Consider the following 19,961-nt stretch of genomic DNA (forward strand, 5'->3'; position numbering starts at 1 on the left):
GATGATAGTAAAATAGGCAGATCATGGACAGTGAGGAAGGTTATCAGAAATTGCAGCAGGATATTGACCAGCTGGGGAAGTGGGCCAAGAAATGGCAAATGGAGTTTAATATAGATAAGTGTGAGGTGTTGCATTTTGGAAAGTCAAATAAAGGTAGGAGTTTCATGGTGAATGGTAGGGCCTTAAGGAGTGTAGTGGGACAGAGGGACCTAGGAGTTCAGGTGCACGGTTCTCTGAAAGTGGAGTCACAGGTAGACAGGGCAGTGAAGAAGGCTTTTGGCACACTGGCTTTCATCAGTCAGGGCATTGAGTATAGAATTTGGGAAGTTATGTTGCAGTTGTAGAGGACGTTGGTGGGGTTACACTTGGAGTATTATGTTCAGCTTTGGTCCCCTTGCTATAGGAAGGATGTTATTAAACTGGAAAGAGTGCAGAAGAAATTTACAAGGATGTTGCCAAGACTCAAGGGACTGAGTTATAGGGAGAGGTTGGACAAGTTAGGATTTTTTCTTTAGAGCATAAGAGACTGAGAGGGAACCTTATGGAAGTGTACAAGATCATGAGAGGCATGGATAGGGTGAATGCACCCAGTCTTTTTCCCAGGGTTGGGGGAATTGAGGACTAGAGGGCATCAGTTTGAGCTAAGAGGGGAAAGAATACATGGGAACCTGTGGGGCAACTTCTTTTTTACAGTGAGGGTATGGAATGAGCTGCCAGTGGAAGTGGTTGAGGCCGGTATATTAACTACATTTAAAAGTCATTTGGACAAATACATGAATAGGAAAGGTTTAGAAGGATATAGTCCAAGTGCAGGGAAATGGGGTTAGCGTGGATGCACATTTTGGTCGGCATGGACCAGTTTGGGCTGAAAGGCCTGTCTCTGTGCTGTAGGACTCTATGACACTATGTCTCAAGACCAGAATATTTTTCTTTCAGCATTGCATATACATTAGTTTAGCTTCAGGTAAAACTGCAGACAAAGCTCGTTATTTGCCTGAGGACCATAATTGGATAATGACCTGGAAACATTTAATACGCATTGCTGAGACAATGAAGCAGCATGATTAGAAAGCTGAGATGTAATGGTTGTGGTAACATTTTTCTCATTAACTTTATCTCTCTTCAATAAAATATTGATGATCTTCAGCTTGTTCACTGATTCACTCATATGTGACGAAGGAATACTGAAAGCACAAGCTGGAGACACACAGTTGCTGATACACCTCACTTTACAACTGAGGTTACATTGTCTTTTTGATTTTTGATGCCCTCATGCCCCAAACAAAAAGAAATCACAGAATCATACAATGGTATTTCACTGATATTAGGTATTTGGCCCATCAAGTCTCTGTCAGTGTTCTACGTTACAAGAATTCGGAAATTACAAAGTTACAGTTGACCAAATGTGGCATCAAGGAGCCCAGGCAAAACTGGAGGCAACGTGATTCAGGGGGAAAACTCTCTGCTGGTTGGACTGGCACTTAAAGAAATTGGATATAGTTATTAGACGTCAGTCATTTAAGCTCCAGGACATCTCTGCAGGAGTTCCTCTGAGTACTGTCCTAGGCCCAACCATCTTCAGCCTCTTCATCAATATCCTTCCCTCCATCGTAAGGTCAGAAGTGTTGATGGTCACTGATGATTGCACAATGTTCTGCACTATTTGGGACTCCTCAGATACTGAAGCAGTCAATCTTCAAATGCAGTGAGACCTGCACATTACCCAGCCTTTAGGCTGAAAAATGGCAAACGATAATCATGCCACACAAATACAAGGCAATGACCATCTCCAGCAACAATCTATAACCATTACCACTTAACCTTCCAGGGCATTACAGTCATGGAATCCCCCACTATCAACATCCTGACCAGAAACTGAACTGGACTAGCATACAAGAGCAGGTCAGAGGCTAGGAATCTTGTATCAAGTAATCTTCCACTAGCTACAAGGCACGCGTCAGGAGCATGATGGAATACTCTTCACTTGCCTGGATGACTGAAGTTCCAACAACACTCAAGAAAATTGACACTATCCAGGACAAAGCAGCAAATATGATTGGCATCACATCCACAAGTATTCACTCTCTCCACCACTGATGCACAATAGCAGCAGTGTGTACCATTTACAAAATGACTGCAGATATTCTCCAAGGCTCCTTAGACAGCATCTTTCAAACTCAAAACAACATAAAATGACAAGGGCAACAGATAAATGAGACAATTACACTTGCAGGTTCCCCTCCAAGCTACACATTATCAATATTTTGCCATTCCTTCAGTGTCATTGGGTCAAAGCCCTAGAACTCCTTCCCTCATGGCCTTGTGGGCCTACCTATACCAATTGGACTGCAGCACAGCAAGAGGGCAGCTCACTGACACCTTCACAACCTCAAGAGATGGGCAATAAATTGTGGCCCAGTCAGTGATGTCCACATCCATGAATGAATTAAAAAAGAAAATTCCCCTCGTCTAATCCCAATCCTGAATCTGTTCCTCGGATCCTTCAATGTTCTTCTACTGAGCAACAATTTAATTCTCTATCAAAGAACTTATGGAGTCTGCTTCCACAACAGTTGGTGATAGAACATTCCACATTCTATCAGAATAGAGTTGGCGTATCAAAGAATGATTCCATTAATAGAAGAACATCCTTATACTTCAACAAAGCGAAGGTGGTAGCATCTTTTCCTCTGAAGCGCAAAGGGTTGGCTTCAGGTCCAGGACTTGAACACAGTCTTACGAGTGATGAGTTATTTATTGTCACATATATCTAGAAAGATACAGTGAAAAGTGTTCTGTCACCACAATCCAGCGCCACTTTGAGCAACAAAAAGGATAAAATGAAATAACATAAATAGATTTCCTCTTCTGCTTTCAAACACAGCTCCAGTGCTCCTGCAAGGTGTCCCAGGCCTCAAGGAGACCCCGCTCTGGGAACAGCAATGAAAACCCTGCCAAGAATCCATGTTTCAGGCATACCGCAGCCAGGAGCCCCCACTCAGGGCACCGTCACTGCCACAGCGACTCCCACCCTCCTCCCGCCCCCACCCACCGCAGCCAGGAGCCCCCGCTCAGGGCACCGTCACTGCCACAGCGACACCAACCTCCCCCCCCACCGCAGCCAGGAGCCCCCACTCAGGGCACTGTCACTTTTGCAGGGACCCCCCACCACCGCAGTCAGGGCACCATCACTGCCGCAGCCAATGACCCACCGAGTCCACACTGATAGCTGGGGATAATATTGACAGTGTTACATTGTCGGAAGTGACCTGATTTTGGGAGAGATTAAACTAAGGTCTTGCCTGCCTGTTGACGTTTTGATCCTATGGCACAGTTTGAAGATGAATTCTCATGATATCTGGGCAACATTTATCTCTCAGTCATTACCATCAAGACCCTACATGTGGTCCTTCATCTGACTGTTGCTTATGGGATCTTCTTTGGTGCAGATTTTCAATTTAGAACAACAATATACATTGGCACTATTAAATCTCCTTTCTGTGCACTAACACTTCACTTTGTGTAACATTTTGAGTCCATGACCACATTCTTGCTGATACATTTAGTCAAATCTACAATTCCCTTTATGGATGAAAAGTCTCTCAAAGCAAAACAACATTACATTCTATGTCTGAATTTACTGCAGTACTGAACAATCCCCACCACTACCTACCTATACTCATCTTTACTAGCTTCATCCCTGCCTCCTTGACCTGTCCATCTTCCCTCCCACCTACCCACTCCTCCCACCTCACTGACCAACCCCCACCCCCACTTCCTACCTACTAGCCTCATCCCCACCTCCTTGACCTGTCCGTCTTCCCTCCCACCTATCTGCTCCATTATCCACCTTCTATCACCGTCCCCTCCTCTTTCTATTTATTTCAAAGCCCTCTTCTTCTCCCCAGTTTCTAAGGAAGGGTCCCGACCTGAAACGTCAGCTTTCCTGCTCCTGTGATGCTGCCTGGCCTGCTGTGTTTCTCCAGCTCCACACCTTGTTATCTCAGACTCCAGCATCAGCAGTTCTTACTATCTTTGAGTGAATAACTTCTGTGTTCTGCATTTTGAGAAAGGCCAAAGAATGAATATCCAATGTTCAGCCAAAACATTGTGGGCCAGAGCTGCTTTAGCAACAATAAGCCCTCATTTGAAGCTGGGTTGCATTTCTGAAAATTGTGATTTCAAATGAAACGACATTAAGTGAATCATTTGTTCCCATTGGACACAGTGTTAAAGCCAGAGTTAGGTTCTTTTGGACATTTCTCGTTCAGAAAAACAGTGCACAAGTTGAAATATTGCACTGTACTTGTGTGAAACTGTGCATTTTTAGCTGAAATAACTTCCAAAACAAAATATATCGCTAAATGTAAAAAATACACATACAACGTAATGAAAACATACACAAACCATGTAGTTCTGTACATTCAGTTTTACCAGGCTCCATCCAGTGGCAGAAGTTGATCAGTGCAGGTAACAGCTGAAATCCTGGGAGTACCAGCACTGACCTCTGTCTGTCACTAGATGGAAAAGATGATAAAAGAGGGAGTTCAGGAGTGCAGCCTGCAGCCTGGATAAGCTCTGGAGAGAAGGGCAGAGGGCAGGAGACAAGGCTCAAGGGGAAAAGGTAAAGCTGCAGTGTAAGGCTGTGGAATGATGCCCAGGGAAGAAGCAAAGCTGGGGAACAAGGCCTGGGAGACAGCTGAACCCCAGGGCAAAGGCAAGGGGGCTCGGGAGAGTAAACGTTGTCAGCCAGGGTATCAGTGGTAGGGGGTCGTCTGAGGGCTAAAACGGAAGTGCTGAGTTTGGGGGGAGAATGGGGAAAGGATCATCTGAGAATGCAATCCACAAAGAGAACGTTTGTAACCAACAACACTTAGAATGAAACTGGCAATGTTAAATAGATATTTTGCAACTAATTGATTAATGACCTTAAAGTGGAATGACTTTCAGCAGACTGACTTTGAGTGAGGACTCACTGTGCAGACACTGTACCATCCACTGAACTCAACTGGAGCGCCAGTAGCCTTTTTGGGCACAAAATTGCATTAGCTTTGAGACCTATCTTTATTTTTTCAAGAGCTGTTTAAGTGAGACTCATCACGTTAAATCATCCATGAATCAGCACAAATAGGTGACTGCACAGAATTAAATGTTTTAAAAAGTTATTTACTCTTAAAACAAAATTCCTTGATCTATTTAATAGTCACTGTATGCAGTTTGATGAATATAGCTGAAAATCAGTTGATTGTTGATAATGAGCAATAAACAATTTTTTAAAATCACTCTAGCTCCCACCTGTGATTTTAAAATTTAAGATTACGTTGAAAGAACAATAGATGACCATTCGCTCATGAGATTGGTGCACTGTCGTCATTCTCTCAGCAAATTAAAACAATTTAAAATAATCTAAAGTGTGCCTTTGATCAGAGGCTGATTTTGAATGAAGTTCATTGCCAGGGCAATGGAGCCAAAACTCCAGTTGAGGGACAACGTGGAGGGACAATTGCACCCATTCGTTCCTCTGCAGGGTACTTCGTGAAGAAGGAAGATTCTGGTCAGTCTAATATTTTCTTAAGTTTTAGGTTTCAGCTTCATCTTCTTGACATATAATCTGCTTATTCGAAAAGCACAGTTAAGGTCTGTTGAATTAAATCTCCCTTTGCAGCATACTACAATTTATAGTTATTTTCATCAATTTGTACTGCTAACCACAGAGAAAGAAGAAGGAATTGTATGGCACGTTATTTGAGCTCTCTGATATTTGCTTCATTAAAATAATGGCTAACTTCTAACTACCTTTTCAAGAGCTGCACTGCGGCCAAACCTGTTAAAAAAAATTGCCCCAGCAATCAATATTGCTTTTCATAGAAGCCCTACAGTGTAGAAGGAGGCCATTCAGCCTATCGAGTCAATGCCAACCCTTTGAGGAGCATTCCACCCAGACCCACCCCCTACTGGGTAACCCTGCATTTCCCATGGCTGCTCCTCCTAATTTACACATCCCTGGACACTATGGTCAATTTAACACGGCCAATCCCCTTAACCTGCACATCTTTGGATAGTGGGAGGAAACCAGAGCAGCCAGAGGAAACCAACACAGACACGGGGAGGATGTGCAAACTCCACACAGGCAGTTACCTGAGTGTGGAATCAAACCTATGTCCCTCGCGCTGTGACGTAGCAGTGCTAACCACTGACCCACCCTGTTGCTCTTTTTACAAAGAGGAATCCTGGTTGTTCTTTTGGCTAATCAAGACTCAAGTAAGGGGTTAGGGGAGAGACCTGGGAGAGGGCAGGAAAAAAGGGGGAGGTCAAAATAGATACAGCGAGGAAAGACAGCGAAAAGAGACAAGAGAGAAGAAAGAGTGAAATCAAAGCAGAAAGAGGTGATGGAGGAAAGATGGGCAGAAAGAAGAGAGAGGGCAAATTAGAGAGAGAGAGTTCAGGAGGAGACGAAGAGAAAGAAAAGGGGAAAGGAGGTCAAAATAGTGAGAGGTGTACATCAAGGAAAGCCAGTGAAAAAAAGAGAGAAATAAAGAGATGGAGGGATAAAACAGAGAATAACAGAGAAAGGGCAAATTAGAAGAGGACAGAGAGGGGGACACACTCAAACAGACAGTGCAAGTGGAAGAAAAAGCCAAAAGGAAAGAGAAGATTGAAAAATGAGAACGAACAGAGAGATAGGAGAGGGAAGAAGGGAAAGGAGAGGTGAATGAGAAGAGAAAGTCACAGAGAAAGGGATAAAGAGGTTGAGTGAGAGATTCAGAACCAGAAAGAGACAAAGAAAGAGAAAGAAAATCTGGATTTAAAAGCTAAAAAACCAACTGCAAAGACACCAGCAGAGTGTTTGTTTTAATTGAGTAGAATTGTAGTGGAAACTGAAATGAGTAACCTCCAGCCCCTGCTAAAGCACCAGTCCTCGGGTCCGCTCAGACTAACCATGCAAAGTAGCCAATAAGTTATCGTGTTCTGTTGTGTTTCTGATCTCCACCATGACCTTATCAGAAATCTGATTTTGAAACAGCACTGCATCTTCTTTATAATTCCTCACTTAACAGCTGCTCCAAAATCTGGGGGAGGCGCCAGGCGCAGATAAGACAAGTTGGGAAATTCAATGTGTCAAATCCGACTTGTCAAGTGGCTTTCAGCACCGCAGGGGAGCTGCAGTTTGTCATTCAGGAACAACCCTTACCCAGTAACTCTTTGCGTGTTCTGCATGCAATCTCTTTGATCTCCATGCGAGAAAGTGAAAGTGAGTGAGTTACAGGCATCGCTGCAATTCCACTCGATGTTGGCGTGGTAATGACCTTGGCAACCAGAGGTGACTTCAGAGGCCGCTCAATGCTTCTTCCAACAAGGTTACTGAGAGGAATCTTATAAATGTGCTTCCACTGAATTTCACCTTAAAATATAACACAACATTGTTAGCAACCACCCATTAAACATAGAAACATAGAAAATTGGAGTAGGCCATTCAGCCCGTTTCATCATTCAACCAACTCAGACCCCTGTTACTGCTTTCTGCTCATACTCTTTGATCCTTTTACTCCTCAGAACAATACCCCGATTCCTTTTTGAAAATATTCAATGTTTTGTCCTCAATCGCTTTCTGTGCCCGAGAATTCCACTCTCTGGGTGAAGAAATTTCTCCTCATCTTGTCTCTTAACTGTTACAGAATGTCATAACCAAATAAAATAAAATAATCTACCGACATGGTGTCATTGTTAGTAACGAACTACCTATGGCATTTAGAATTAATTTATGTTAATAAAATCATCCGCGTCAAATTAACCGAATACTCCAAAATAACCGTTTCTGGATTGTTGTGGTGGTAGAAGTAGATATTCAAAAGGGAATTGGACAGATATTTGTAATGAAACGATTTGCAGCCTCTGGACAACCACCATGCAAGTGAACTAATCTACAAATTTTTCAGGGAGCTGACCCACAGCACCATAGGCCAAATAGGTTCCTTTTAATCATATGAAAATGAAAGTCACTCCTGATGGAAGGTGTGTTGTGTACCATATTGAGGATATATATAAAACATCACAATCTGGAATCTTAACAATCATTCTGACAGTGTAAAGACATAGATCTGAATATCTTCTTGCACTCAGTAATAAAGAAAATTGGGGGACCCTGTATCGAACAGACTCTTAACAACAATAATCACATCAATAATCTTAAAATGCATGATGATCTTAATGGTCAGCGAGATTTTAAACATGAAGTCCTTGAAGAGTTAGTCATCATGTTTCTCAGTGACACTGCAATTCCAAGATAATGTAAGTATTAACAACACAGGGGGTGCTAATATTCATAGAAAGGCATTGTGCCCACTCAGAACAGGTTTCAGCTTCTCTCCTGCCAAACAGCTCAGAAATAATCAGCATCAGGTAAGGACATAAACCAGAAGATGGCATGTTGGAGCCAGCACATCATTTCCACAGAGACAGGACAGGTCTGCAATTATCCACAGGCTGAGTGTTATTAACCATACTGAGGCTGAGTATTTAATTGCACTTTGTCTTGCTGATGCCCATTAATACTCATATTCAACAATTCTCCTCATTAAGTCATGCATGTATAATACCCAGTTAACCAGAATTTAATTTTGCTAGCCCCTTTTTAAACTTTTATTGTCATTGGAGTCATGAACTTATAGTGCGTGGGACTATTTTAGGAATAGTTACCATAATAGAGTTATTCTATGAATCAGCGACTAGGGGAAGATTGGCTGCCACTAGTAAATGTGTCAGGCTGTAATCTCTCACCTAAGGCACCATCCATTAGTGTGAATTCAGCAAATCTGATGGAATATGGTTTAACAGGAGCAGACAAGCCAAACCCCACCATACAGACTCCCAGCAAGTGAGACTCTGCATTAGGAGGGAAGGCCCTGGAAAAATGATTCAGTTAGTGACATTGTCTGCCTGGCAGCTCAACAACTGAGATTTCTAACCTGCGACTGCAAAGGCACAAAATATTTAACCACCACGACTACCTGTGATATCCTAGCTATTCTGAGCAAGAAGTGAGTGAGTATAATCAGCCGCTATCGCACTTCCAACAAAAATGTCAAATGTACGACACAACCCTGCCAATAGTTTGCAGTATTTTCTGTAAAATCACTGTTGTTTAAGGAATAATGTATTTATGCATCCTTGACATAACAAAATGTCCCAAGATGTTTCACAGGAGCATGATACAGCAAAATTTGACACTGGGCCACATTTGGACAGATGACCAAATGTTTGGCCAAAGAGATAGTTTTAAGGATATTCTTAAACGGGGAAAGGTGGGCAGAGAGGGTTAGGCAGGGAAATCCAGAGCTGTTGCTCAGGCACAGGTAGCATTGATTGTCCCCATGGAGGCAAATGCTTGTATTTGCCAATGTTCAGTATCTCTGACCTTTGCCATGCGGGTGTAATTACTGAATAGGTACCGGACATAGGGATGTTATTATTCCAAGGAAGGAGTCGAAACACTTTTAATTTGTGTGAAATATCACAAGCATCTGAACTGACAGTGTAGATCATAATGTGTGTGCACATTTGAGTGTGTGTCTGTACACATTGTAAGGCTACACAATGTGGAATCACAGAATTCTTTACCTTATGAAATAGTTACAGTTGTGAATGTGCAGATTTTAATTGATAGGAGGGTTGATTGAACAGGCAGCAGATTCCCTCCCCATCAAAGCTCGATATCTCCCCCTCCCCCCATTTTGCATTTTCACAAAAACCTTTCAGCTTCGCATTTGGTTTGCTCTCAATGAATTCAAACTCTTGAATCATATCACTTGAAAACAATCATTTTTCGTAATAATAAGTGGAATCTAAAAGCTCTGTTATATAATCCTACTTACGACCCTCATTGAAAAATCTCAAGCAAGTCAAGAGCTTGCAGTGACTGAAGGGTGTAGGTGTTCTGTTGCTGCGATGACAAGACCAAAACAACTCCAAATAAAAAGCTTTAAGAATGACTTTAAGATGGAGTCAGTTTGTAACGTACAAGTATGAATGGAAAATCAACAGAAAGCTTCTGGGCTGACACATACTGCAACGTGTTATGCTAACTGGGGAGAAGAATGAATGGTCAGACTCCTATTTGCTGAAACAATTTGAGTTAGGGATGCATCAATCTTTTCTCTACCCAGTAATCGTCAGTTTTAATTGGAAGTGTATTCTGAAAAGTAAATTCTTGCTAAACCTGGTTTTGTTTAAATCACGGACAACATTGTGAAACAGAGTTGTCTTAGATTAACATAACTATAACAGTGGAACATCCTTACCGATGTTATTTCTGTAAATTATAATTAAGTTGGCTCAATTGAATGTTTTCGATATGTTAATGAGGAGATTTTAACCCACTGCGAACTCACCTGTTTGCAGAAATTGAAAGCCGTGCCATTGTGTCAGAAACACAAATGAGTTCCATTTTTTTGGATATTAACCTCTGGACTAACTTTTTTTTACACTCCAAATCTTTTTCTTATCATAATGAAAAAGAGCCCTGATGCTCATTTGAAGACAGGATTGATCTGATGCTGATTATTATCGTCTTTTACGCCAACGAACTGCTTTCCTATAAGTCATATGAAATTGTAAACAAAATGTCAAAACCAACAGACATTTTGACTAATGTCCCCCACTATTTCACCTTATTGACTCCTAGTCACATGAATACATGAGGTGATCCAATTGGCTTAGAATTTTGCTATTTCCATTAATAAGCCTGTGACAATAGGGAGAGTTTTCATTATCTGCATGACCTCCCCTATTATCTCACATTGTGAAGATGTACTTCCCACAGCAACACTTCTTGACAGTCTGGAATTTCTCAACATGAAGGTCCTCAAGGTAACCTCAGCCAGTACAAGAATTGAACCCAATGTTGGCATCACTCCACCTCACGAACCAGCTGTCCAGCCAACTGAGCTAATGATCAATATTAACACGCGAGATTGAATTCTGATGAAACCAGTAATAAATAGTGGTATGTGAGGATAAGACCATGAGTAGGCTCACGATCTGTTTGAAAGAATTGTTTTTGTATTAAATCCCTTTACAGGATTATTTCCTGAGGCTCATATAAAACAGCTTTAGGAATGGGCTGGTGGGATTTTCCATCAGTGAGGGAAACCCCTCAAAGATGTTCGATAGTACAGATCAAGGCAATTCACCAAACCCTAAAATATTTTTACTGCATCACCAATGAACTTGATGCACAGTTCAAAGGGAGTTTTATTTTAAAATAGAAAATACTAAGTTCTAAAGATACAGATGGAATAGAGGTGAGGAACTCAGTTAGTTCGAGCAACAATGAAGTGCTTCAGTGTAACATTGGCAGGATTTGGTTTTCAGAAGGATGAGTGCCAGTAGGATGAAAGGTCTCAGTCATTCTCAGAATACCAGCTAACTATGAGTCTAGAGTGGACACACGTATGGAAGCTGGAGCTCAACGCATGAACCTGTGAGATTTTCAAGAGACAAACTAGAATTGCTTCTTAAGAGTGAGCGGTTATGGAGGGTCAAAGGAATTTGTGTGTCCAGCTGCATGGATTCCATGCAGCTCTGGTTCAAAACATCAACAAAACGAACAGACTGTCAGCTTTTATCGCAAGGGAGGTTTCAATGGAAAATTGAGGAGTGATATATCTGTCCCGAGCATTGATGAGATCTCATCTGGAGTGCAGGATTAAGTTCTGATCACTGCATCTCAGAAAAGATACACTGGATCCGCAGATGATGCAGTGAAGTTTCACCAGAATTATATTGAATCTTGAAGGATAAAACTATGTTGGGTTCATCAGAATAAATGCAAAAATGTCACAATCACAATTTCTCCCACCGAGGCTTGGTCAGCAAGTTGACTCTGAAAGGCAGAGGCATTACCATGAAGAAAGTGACGGGGAATTATCGGTTCCCCAAGCTGCTGGATTCTTCAGAAATGCTGCAAGACTTGAACACACTGTTTTTGTCTGCAGAGTACAGGACCTTCACAATGAGTCTATGAATAATTATTTTAAATTAGTTATTAATTTAGCTGTTAGCACAATCAGATTGGTCAGTAAGCGCAGTCCAGCTGTAGAATCACATCTAACAGCAGATATTTGGTTTTGAGTTTCACAAGGGCGGATTGGTTGAGTATGGTTTGAAGTCAGTCTATTATGAACAGCTGTAGGAACATGTGGCTTGATTTGACGAACGAATTGTTGGGATGTACAGTCTACAATATACTTTCATTGAGGAAGGTTATTGAGTGATACAAAGCAACAGCTGGTGAATGAAGCAATGCTGTAGATTAGTCATGGTCTAAATAAATGGGGAAATAGGCACAAGGAGGTGAATGACCCATTCCCTCCTTACGTAAAATGCAGGGTTGGCCAGCTCACTTGGCTGGACAGCTGCTTTGTGATGCAGTATGATGCTAAAACTGTGGCTTCAATCCCTATACCAGCTGAGGTTATACAAAGGACTTGCTTCTCAACATCTTCCCTCACCTGAGGGGTGGTAACACTCAGCTTAAACAATCGCCAGTTGTCTCTCTCTTTAATAGAGAGTGCATAGCCCTATGGTTCAATAGGATTGTAGCAACTTTACTATATATTTATAGAGGCCTGTACTTCCACAAGTTGCTGTTAATGCTGATTAGATAACAATGCAGGCTGCCAGCCCATTCATAAAGGGACTGCAACAAGCTTCTAATATTGCTTTAGTCTTATCCAGAACAGTAAGATATTGAAGACCCAGATGGCAGGTTTGCAGCTTTTTCACTGGGGCTATTCTGAGGTCATCAAACTAATCGAGGATCCCATCGTAAATGTTAGAAGCAATCGTCACATAAATGAATCTCCTGGACACTGCTGAGAGACAGCCTGAGCTACAAGTCTATAGATTCAAATGTCATGTTAAAATGTCGGGGAAATTGATTTTTGAATTTAGTAACCACAGTGCTCAAAGCTGCTGCTGCCCTCTGACATTCAATGTAGCAAGGACCAGTCACTGACAGATTCATAACCAAACACACGGTCTCTTCAGCGCTTCTCAAAACAAAACCGAGATTTTTATTTTTACCTTACACTTTTTGATGAACTGTCCCGGTGGTGCTGATTGCAGAGGAATGAAAAGGCTTTCAGTTTTAAATGCTGACCGTTGTAGTCAATTATTCCCAGGTCAAGTATAATGCAGTTGGGTCCAGGGTTAAAAAAAATCTTCCTTTGTCTCTGGCCTAACAACAGTTCAAAGATCTTCTTGGCATGAACCCAGGCCTAATGCCAAGTTGGTGCCTGCCAGGCCTAACCGCACACAAGTATGGGGCATTGTGTTACCAGTCCCACGCTGTACTTGTTATCTCTGAGAAAGGGCATGCTTGGCCCTCGGATGGAGGAATGGCTTTTGCAACCTTCTGACCTCATTCCTCAATGCTTTTTTTTTCCCATGAATCCTCAGCTTTAGCCATTCAGATTGCTTCTCAGATTTAGATTCCCCTCCATTCTCCAATACTGAAGCAGTCTGTGTTCAAATGCAACAAGATCTGGACAATATCCAGGCTTGGGCTGACATGTAGCAAGTAACATTCACGCCATACAAATGCCAGGAAGTGATCATCTCCAATAAGAGACCAGCTAATCACTGACCCTTGCGTGGTGATATTCAATGGTGTCACCATCATTGAATCCCCCTCTATCAACATCTTTGAGGTTACCATTAAGCAAAAACCCCAAGTGTATTCACTATATAAACACACTGGCTACAGAGGAGGCCAGAAGCTAAGAATACTGCAATGAGTAACTCACCTCCTTACTCCTCAAAGCCTGAACACTATCTACATGGCACAAGTCAGGAGTGTGATGGAATACTCCCCGCTTGCCTGGATGAGTGTAGCTCCAACAACACTCAGGAAGCTTGACACCATCCAGGACAAAGCAGCCCACTTGATTGGCACCACATCCACAAACATCCACTCCCTCCATCACCAATACTCAGTTACAGCAGTGTGTACTATCTACAAGATGCACTGCAGAAATTCACCAAAGATCTTCAGACAGCACCTTCCAAACCCCATGGCCACTTCCATCTAGAAGGACAAGGGCAGTAGATATATAGGGACACCACCACCTTCAAGTTTCCCTCCAAGACACTCACCATCCTGACATGCCAATATATTGCTACTTGTTCACTGTCGCTGGGTCAAAATCCTGGAATTCCCTCCCTAAGGTCATTGTGGGTCAACCTACAGCAAGTGGATGGCAGCAATTCAAGAAGGCAGCTCACCACCACCTTCTCATGGGGCATCTAGGGATGGGCAATGAATGCTGCTCTGCCAGCAGCGTCCACATCCCTCGAGTGAATTTAAAAAAAAGGGCCCTATTGAAACTTACTGGAGATTTGTCAGCCTCGTCTGTCTGGAATGCTGAACTTGAACATATGGAGACTTCGAAGGAATCTCTTTGTAGGAAATCTCTGCAACTTCATGTGTCCTTAAGAGATTCACCCCTTTACATGGTTGATCACAAGGTGAAGAGCTGTGGCACTGGACTCAGAGGTTCTGTGTACCTTGAATATCTGTCCCTTGTTAATGGATCCTTTAATAAATCATGGATGTATGTCTACCAGAAATAACGTAAATGATGGGACTTGGAGAGGAAAAGTATCTTCATATAAACGAGGTTTCTTGACGTGAATAAGTGCTGGCTCTGGCCTAACACTCTGGTTAGCTGAGGAAGATGAGAATAAATGAAAGTAACACCCCCGACCACGGATATCTGTTCATTCACCCACTTGTCCAATCTGGGACCAGGCCATTGCTCTTATCAGTTATGGGATGCAAGTCTTTCCAGTCTATTTGGCATACCGCACGTAAAGTGGAATATATTTTAAAAACTGCTTTAAAACCAACGCCTCTCCTTTGAGGTAACCTGTGACCCCCAGACTAGAATCTTACAGAGCACAGTACATCTGATAGAAGTGGGGCTTGAGTCTATCCAGTCACATGGTCAGAGTCAGTACTGCATTGATGGAGGCCATTCAGCCCATTGAGTCACTGTTATCTGTCTGTAAAGCAATCCAATCAGTCCCATTTCCTAGTAGATGCTACCAGTTGATTTCCCTTAAGTCCAATTTGCTTTTGACATAACTCATTGTCTCTGCTTCCACCACCCTTAAAGACAGTGAGCTCCAAAGTATTGGGACTCATTGCATGCAGTAAAGTTTTTCCTCATGTCTCCCCTGCTGTATTTCTGCTTAGGAAAATGTATCAAAATGCATTTTTGAAATGGCTTTTGAGGGGTACTGGGGGAAGCATTAATGCTCTTTCAGGCCCCACAGAAGTAATCAAAAGCCTGATACCTGCCCATTCCTTAACATAGCCAGAGCCCAGCTGGGCCTTGCTCAATAGAAGCTCTCGCATGTAAATATGCCTCATAAGTTGCTTCACGTGATCAAAAAAGATGGCTTTCTGATCAACATAACTTTTACTGCAGAGCTGTAGTACTCCTGGATTATACACAGAATAATGGGTGGCTGGCAGGGAGTTAAAAGATAGTAATTTAATCAAGTAGATGATGATTATAATAGATCACAACAAGAACGCTCAAACTGTTTAACAGATTGAATTTCTGCCTTCAAAATTCGTGTCATTTTTTAATCTTTTCTAACATGTGATCAAAATATTTCCTCTATTCAGTGACATTCAGATCAGGTACCGAAGCAAGAGGTTGACATTCCTCTAATCAATTTATATCTCTTGCGGAGTTCCATTGATGACGAAAGCTGATTGCTGAATACTGTAGATGTCTAATAAAGATGAGTTCGGAAGGAGTCACAGTAGGTGTTTTTTTTTGATTAACAGATGAAAGGAAAGAATGCACACTCTTTATTATACAACACTAATCCACATTTCTATAGGGTCTTAAACATAATAAAGTGTCCTGACCTGCTTCACAGAAAGATTGCCATCAAGCTAACAGTAATATTAGGGCAGGTGACAAACAGCTTGCTGAAAGGGGTAGACCGTTGAGGAAGGTCTTGATGGAGGAGAGAGAAGTGGAGAGGCAGAGAGTTTTAGGATGGAATTCCAGAGATAAGGACCTCAACAATTTTTAAAAATTCACTCATGGATGAGGGCATCATGGGCTCGGACAGCATTTATTGCCCATCCCTAATTGCCCAGAGGGCAGTTAACAGTCATCCACATTGCTGTGAGTCTGGAGTCACATGTAGGCCAGACCAGGTAAGGATGGCAGTTTCCTTCCCTAAAGGACATTAATGAACCAGAAGGGTTTTCTGAACAATCAACAATGGATTCATGGTCATCATTAGACTCTTTATTCCAGATTTTTATTGAATTCAAATTCCACTGTCTACTGTGGCAGGATTTGAACCTCAGTCCCCAGGACATTCCTTGGGTCTCTGGATGACAGGAAAGTAGGGTTGAAACCAGAAGCAGATCAGCCATGGTCTTGTCAAATGGAGCAGGCTTAATGGGCTGCATGGACAATTCCTGTCCCTAGCATGTATATTCATATGGATGGTCATTGCTGTATCTAGCTCCTTCCAACCCCCACCAGCTCCAGCAGCTTCAGGGAGTCGGGACCCCTCTGCTTGACACACATGAGAAGCCTATGGGTCAGCACTTCAGTGCTTCGTTGGTGCTTGATCTGGATGGTTTTCTGCCCAATGGGTCCAGTGTTACCCACTGTTAAAGACACCCACATTCCCACTCAGTGTGGAGAACATTAAATCCCTGGACAAATTTCAGAGCTAAGATGTTGGGCCAGAAATTCTGACCAGAGGCAGAAACCCAATTTCTGACTCTGGTCAGATTAAAGATGATCCACTTACCTCGTGCTGGTGATTCCTGGATAGGAGCCTCCTGTTACAAACCTGTCCGAGAATCCTCAAGCTCAGCAGCAGGGGCCTGGGGTGAAAACCACGTCCCCTTTCACAGCACGGAGTGCTACATTCTGCAGTTAAAATGTCCAGCAGGCACTCTGAAAGCTATTGTGAAAGGGCAAGTTAAGGAGTATAGGGTGCCAGGTGGGTGAGGTGGGCAAGGTGCAAGGCGGGTGTGAGTGGGCAGGGTGTCAGTGAATGACTGCGCAAGGTATTGTGAACAGTAGTCACATAACACCTCTGCCATTGTTAAGTGAGGAACAGTTTAAATTATAACCTGCTGGACATAGAAATGGTTTGCAGTGAACCCAGTTTCCAAAATATCACAATAAAATATTCCAGACTTTCCCATCCTGAACCTACTCCTTTGGCATGTTGGGCATGTTAGATATTCATCTGAGGAGATTAGTATCATCAAAGGTTCACGGCCTTTCTGAGCTGATATTGGTGGGAATTACTGAGTTTTCTGATTTGCAAATGGTCCAGCTATAACCCACATAATCCCTGCAGCCTCATAATGCCTGAACTCAGTTGACTGCTAAGTTACAGAGCGAATAGATACTCAGTACAAAACCATTTGCTCATCATGAGCTTTCCCTTGTTTCAGCAATTATGGTATAAAGGAGCTGTCAGGCTGACAAAGGTTAAGGTTATTACACTTTAGTGATTTTTAAGGAATGCAACAGGCAATAAAAATACAACTGCCCGAAGTAATCCTTGTGCAAAATAAGATTTTAAAAATCCCTAAAACCCCCACTTCTCTTTCCGGTACTTATTATTGTGGCGAATTACACAAATCATTCAGGAACTGATTTTAACATCAGAACGAGTCTTAACTGTGGACAAAGATGCAGCATTGTGAAGCTGGGACTTGGGGAGAATGCAAATTCCATGCAAAACTGAACAATTGAGGCAGTTTAATCTTCAAATGGAATACAAGACATCCAGACTCTTTAATAACATTAAGAGTCAGCAGTTCCTGCATCAGCACAGTGCTATTACAAAGCATCCCCATTTGAATAAAAGGCTGAAGGCTGACAGACTCTTTATTAGATTACTCTACAGTGAACAATACTTAGTAGTGAGGAAAGGAGCAGTCAACGTTTCGGGTACCACCCTTCTTCAGGACTTTGCCTGCTCCTTTCCTCCAAGTGCTGCCTGGCCTGCTGTGTTCTTCCAGCCCCCTTGTCTACCTTGGATTTCAGCATGTGCAGTTTTTTTTGTCTCTAATACCTATTAGCAAATGGTTACTGCCAAGGACAAAATGCTTTGTCAATGATAAGCCCACTGGCAGTTGTGAAGACTTGTACAAACTTTTGTTTCAATGTGTCAACATTTAAAAAACTTCTTCTGTTATCAGAGCTTTATGTTCACTGCCTATTCATGGGGAGATAATGGTGTGGTGGTAATGTCACTGGGGTATTAACTGAGGAGGCCAAAATTAACAACCTGTGTTCGAACCCCAGCACAAGCAATGGGTGGAATTTTAAGCCATTGAGTGAATGTTATCAGGAAGCTGCTGTTGAGTGTAGCTAAAAAGCTATCTGGCCTCTTTCTCCATGATCCTCGGGCTAGGAAGGACACTTAGACTTGAGCTTCATAAATTTCTGTTGAAGTCTTGACCTTTTGTTACAGAGGGAGGCTAACTGCATCATCATTTGTTTATTTTAAAAGAGCAAGATTGATGACAACACTCCACATTAGCTGGTGGTACTGCAGCATGGACAACACATACCAGCTCTGGCTCATATGTGACTCCAGACTCTCAACAACATGGTTGGCTCATAACTGCCCACAGAAATTGCCAAGCAGGCAACTCAGTTCAGGGGCAATTAGGGATCACACTAAATACTGCCCTCGTCTGGCCAACGAAGCCTCCAGAAAGGAATAAAGGGAAAATAAAGCCTCGGCCACTATTCTCATCAAGGTGAGGTGAACAATCCATTGGAAGGGTGTGTTAGGAGTTTCAGTCACTCTGTTAGGTTAGTGTTGAATGTGGAGATGTGATAATGGCTGTGATTCTCCTTCAATAACAACACTGTAACTTCAACCCCCACCCTCACCAACATTGGTCATTCACCAGACCTCAGTCCAAGGTATAAAATGGATAAGCTTGTTGTCCAATAACATTTCAGTCCCATTCCCTCAACATTGTGGCATCAGGCTATCAGGTGGCAGCACTTTAAGGCCTTGCTCCTCACAATCTAAGACCCCAAATACTCCTTCCAGTTGAAGCAGCCATTGATGTTTACTTCTTTCAATTTCATTGACTGTATTTGCTGCTATTATCTAGTCTCCTCCACAATGGGGGAACCAAACGTGGTTGTTGTATGGAACTCCTTTGTACTGTCTGCAAGTACAGCCTCATGCTTCCAGTGGCCTGTCATTCTAATCCTCACACTGACGTCTCTGTCCTTAGCCTGCTATACTATTCCAGTAAAACTCAATGTAAGCACCTCAGGCTTTCGATTAAGCATTTTGAAGCCTTCTGAACTCCACGGTGAGTTCAATCATTTCAGACTGGAAAGGCTATCCCCATTTTCCATCCTGTTCTTTGCTTGTTTGATTTTGTTTCCTTTCATCCTGCAGCCTACCTGCTCTGGGCACTGGTCATATTTTGCAGGATGGGAATGCTGAAGCACACACACCACGTTCTGATACCCAAACTAAAACTGGTTTCCTCCAGTGTGCTGATATACATCCACGAACATATGGCCACAGGACAGTACTATTCCATCCCTCTGCCTCCTTCATGGAGAAGTGACTTGTGCTCAAAATATATACAACTCAACGTATTTACTTTCTGTTTATTTAAAAATATAATTTGACCACTAGTTTATAAACCCAACCAGCAACTATGTCCATCCACACCCATTCGCCCATCACCAACACTTTCTCATCCCCCATTCTCACCCACTCTCCCAATCTCCCACTCTCACTCACTCTCCCAATCTCACCCGCTCTCCCAATCTCCCACTCTCCCATTCTCACTTACTCCCCCAGTCTCACCCGCTCTCCCAATCTCACCCACTCTCCCAATCTCACTTACTCCCCCATTC

General features: G+C 42.5%; 1 protein-coding gene across 1 annotated transcript in view; it reads right to left on the bottom strand.

Moving 5' to 3' along the window:
* Nucleotides 1-19,961, bottom strand: part of garnl3 (GTPase activating Rap/RanGAP domain like 3) — a 325,572-nt gene that overhangs the window by 10,172 nt on the left and 295,439 nt on the right. Inside the window, exon 22 of the mRNA XM_048613382.1 lies at nucleotides 7,193-7,402. Within this exon, the coding sequence (XP_048469339.1) occupies nucleotides 7,193-7,402 (210 nt within the window). The remainder of the gene's footprint in view (nucleotides 1-7,192; nucleotides 7,403-19,961) is intronic.

Source organism: Rhincodon typus, chromosome 28 (assembly GCF_021869965.1).
Source record: "Rhincodon typus isolate 14 chromosome 28, sRhiTyp1.1, whole genome shotgun sequence".
In the NCBI taxonomy this organism is placed as follows: Eukaryota; Metazoa; Chordata; class Chondrichthyes; order Orectolobiformes; family Rhincodontidae; genus Rhincodon; species Rhincodon typus.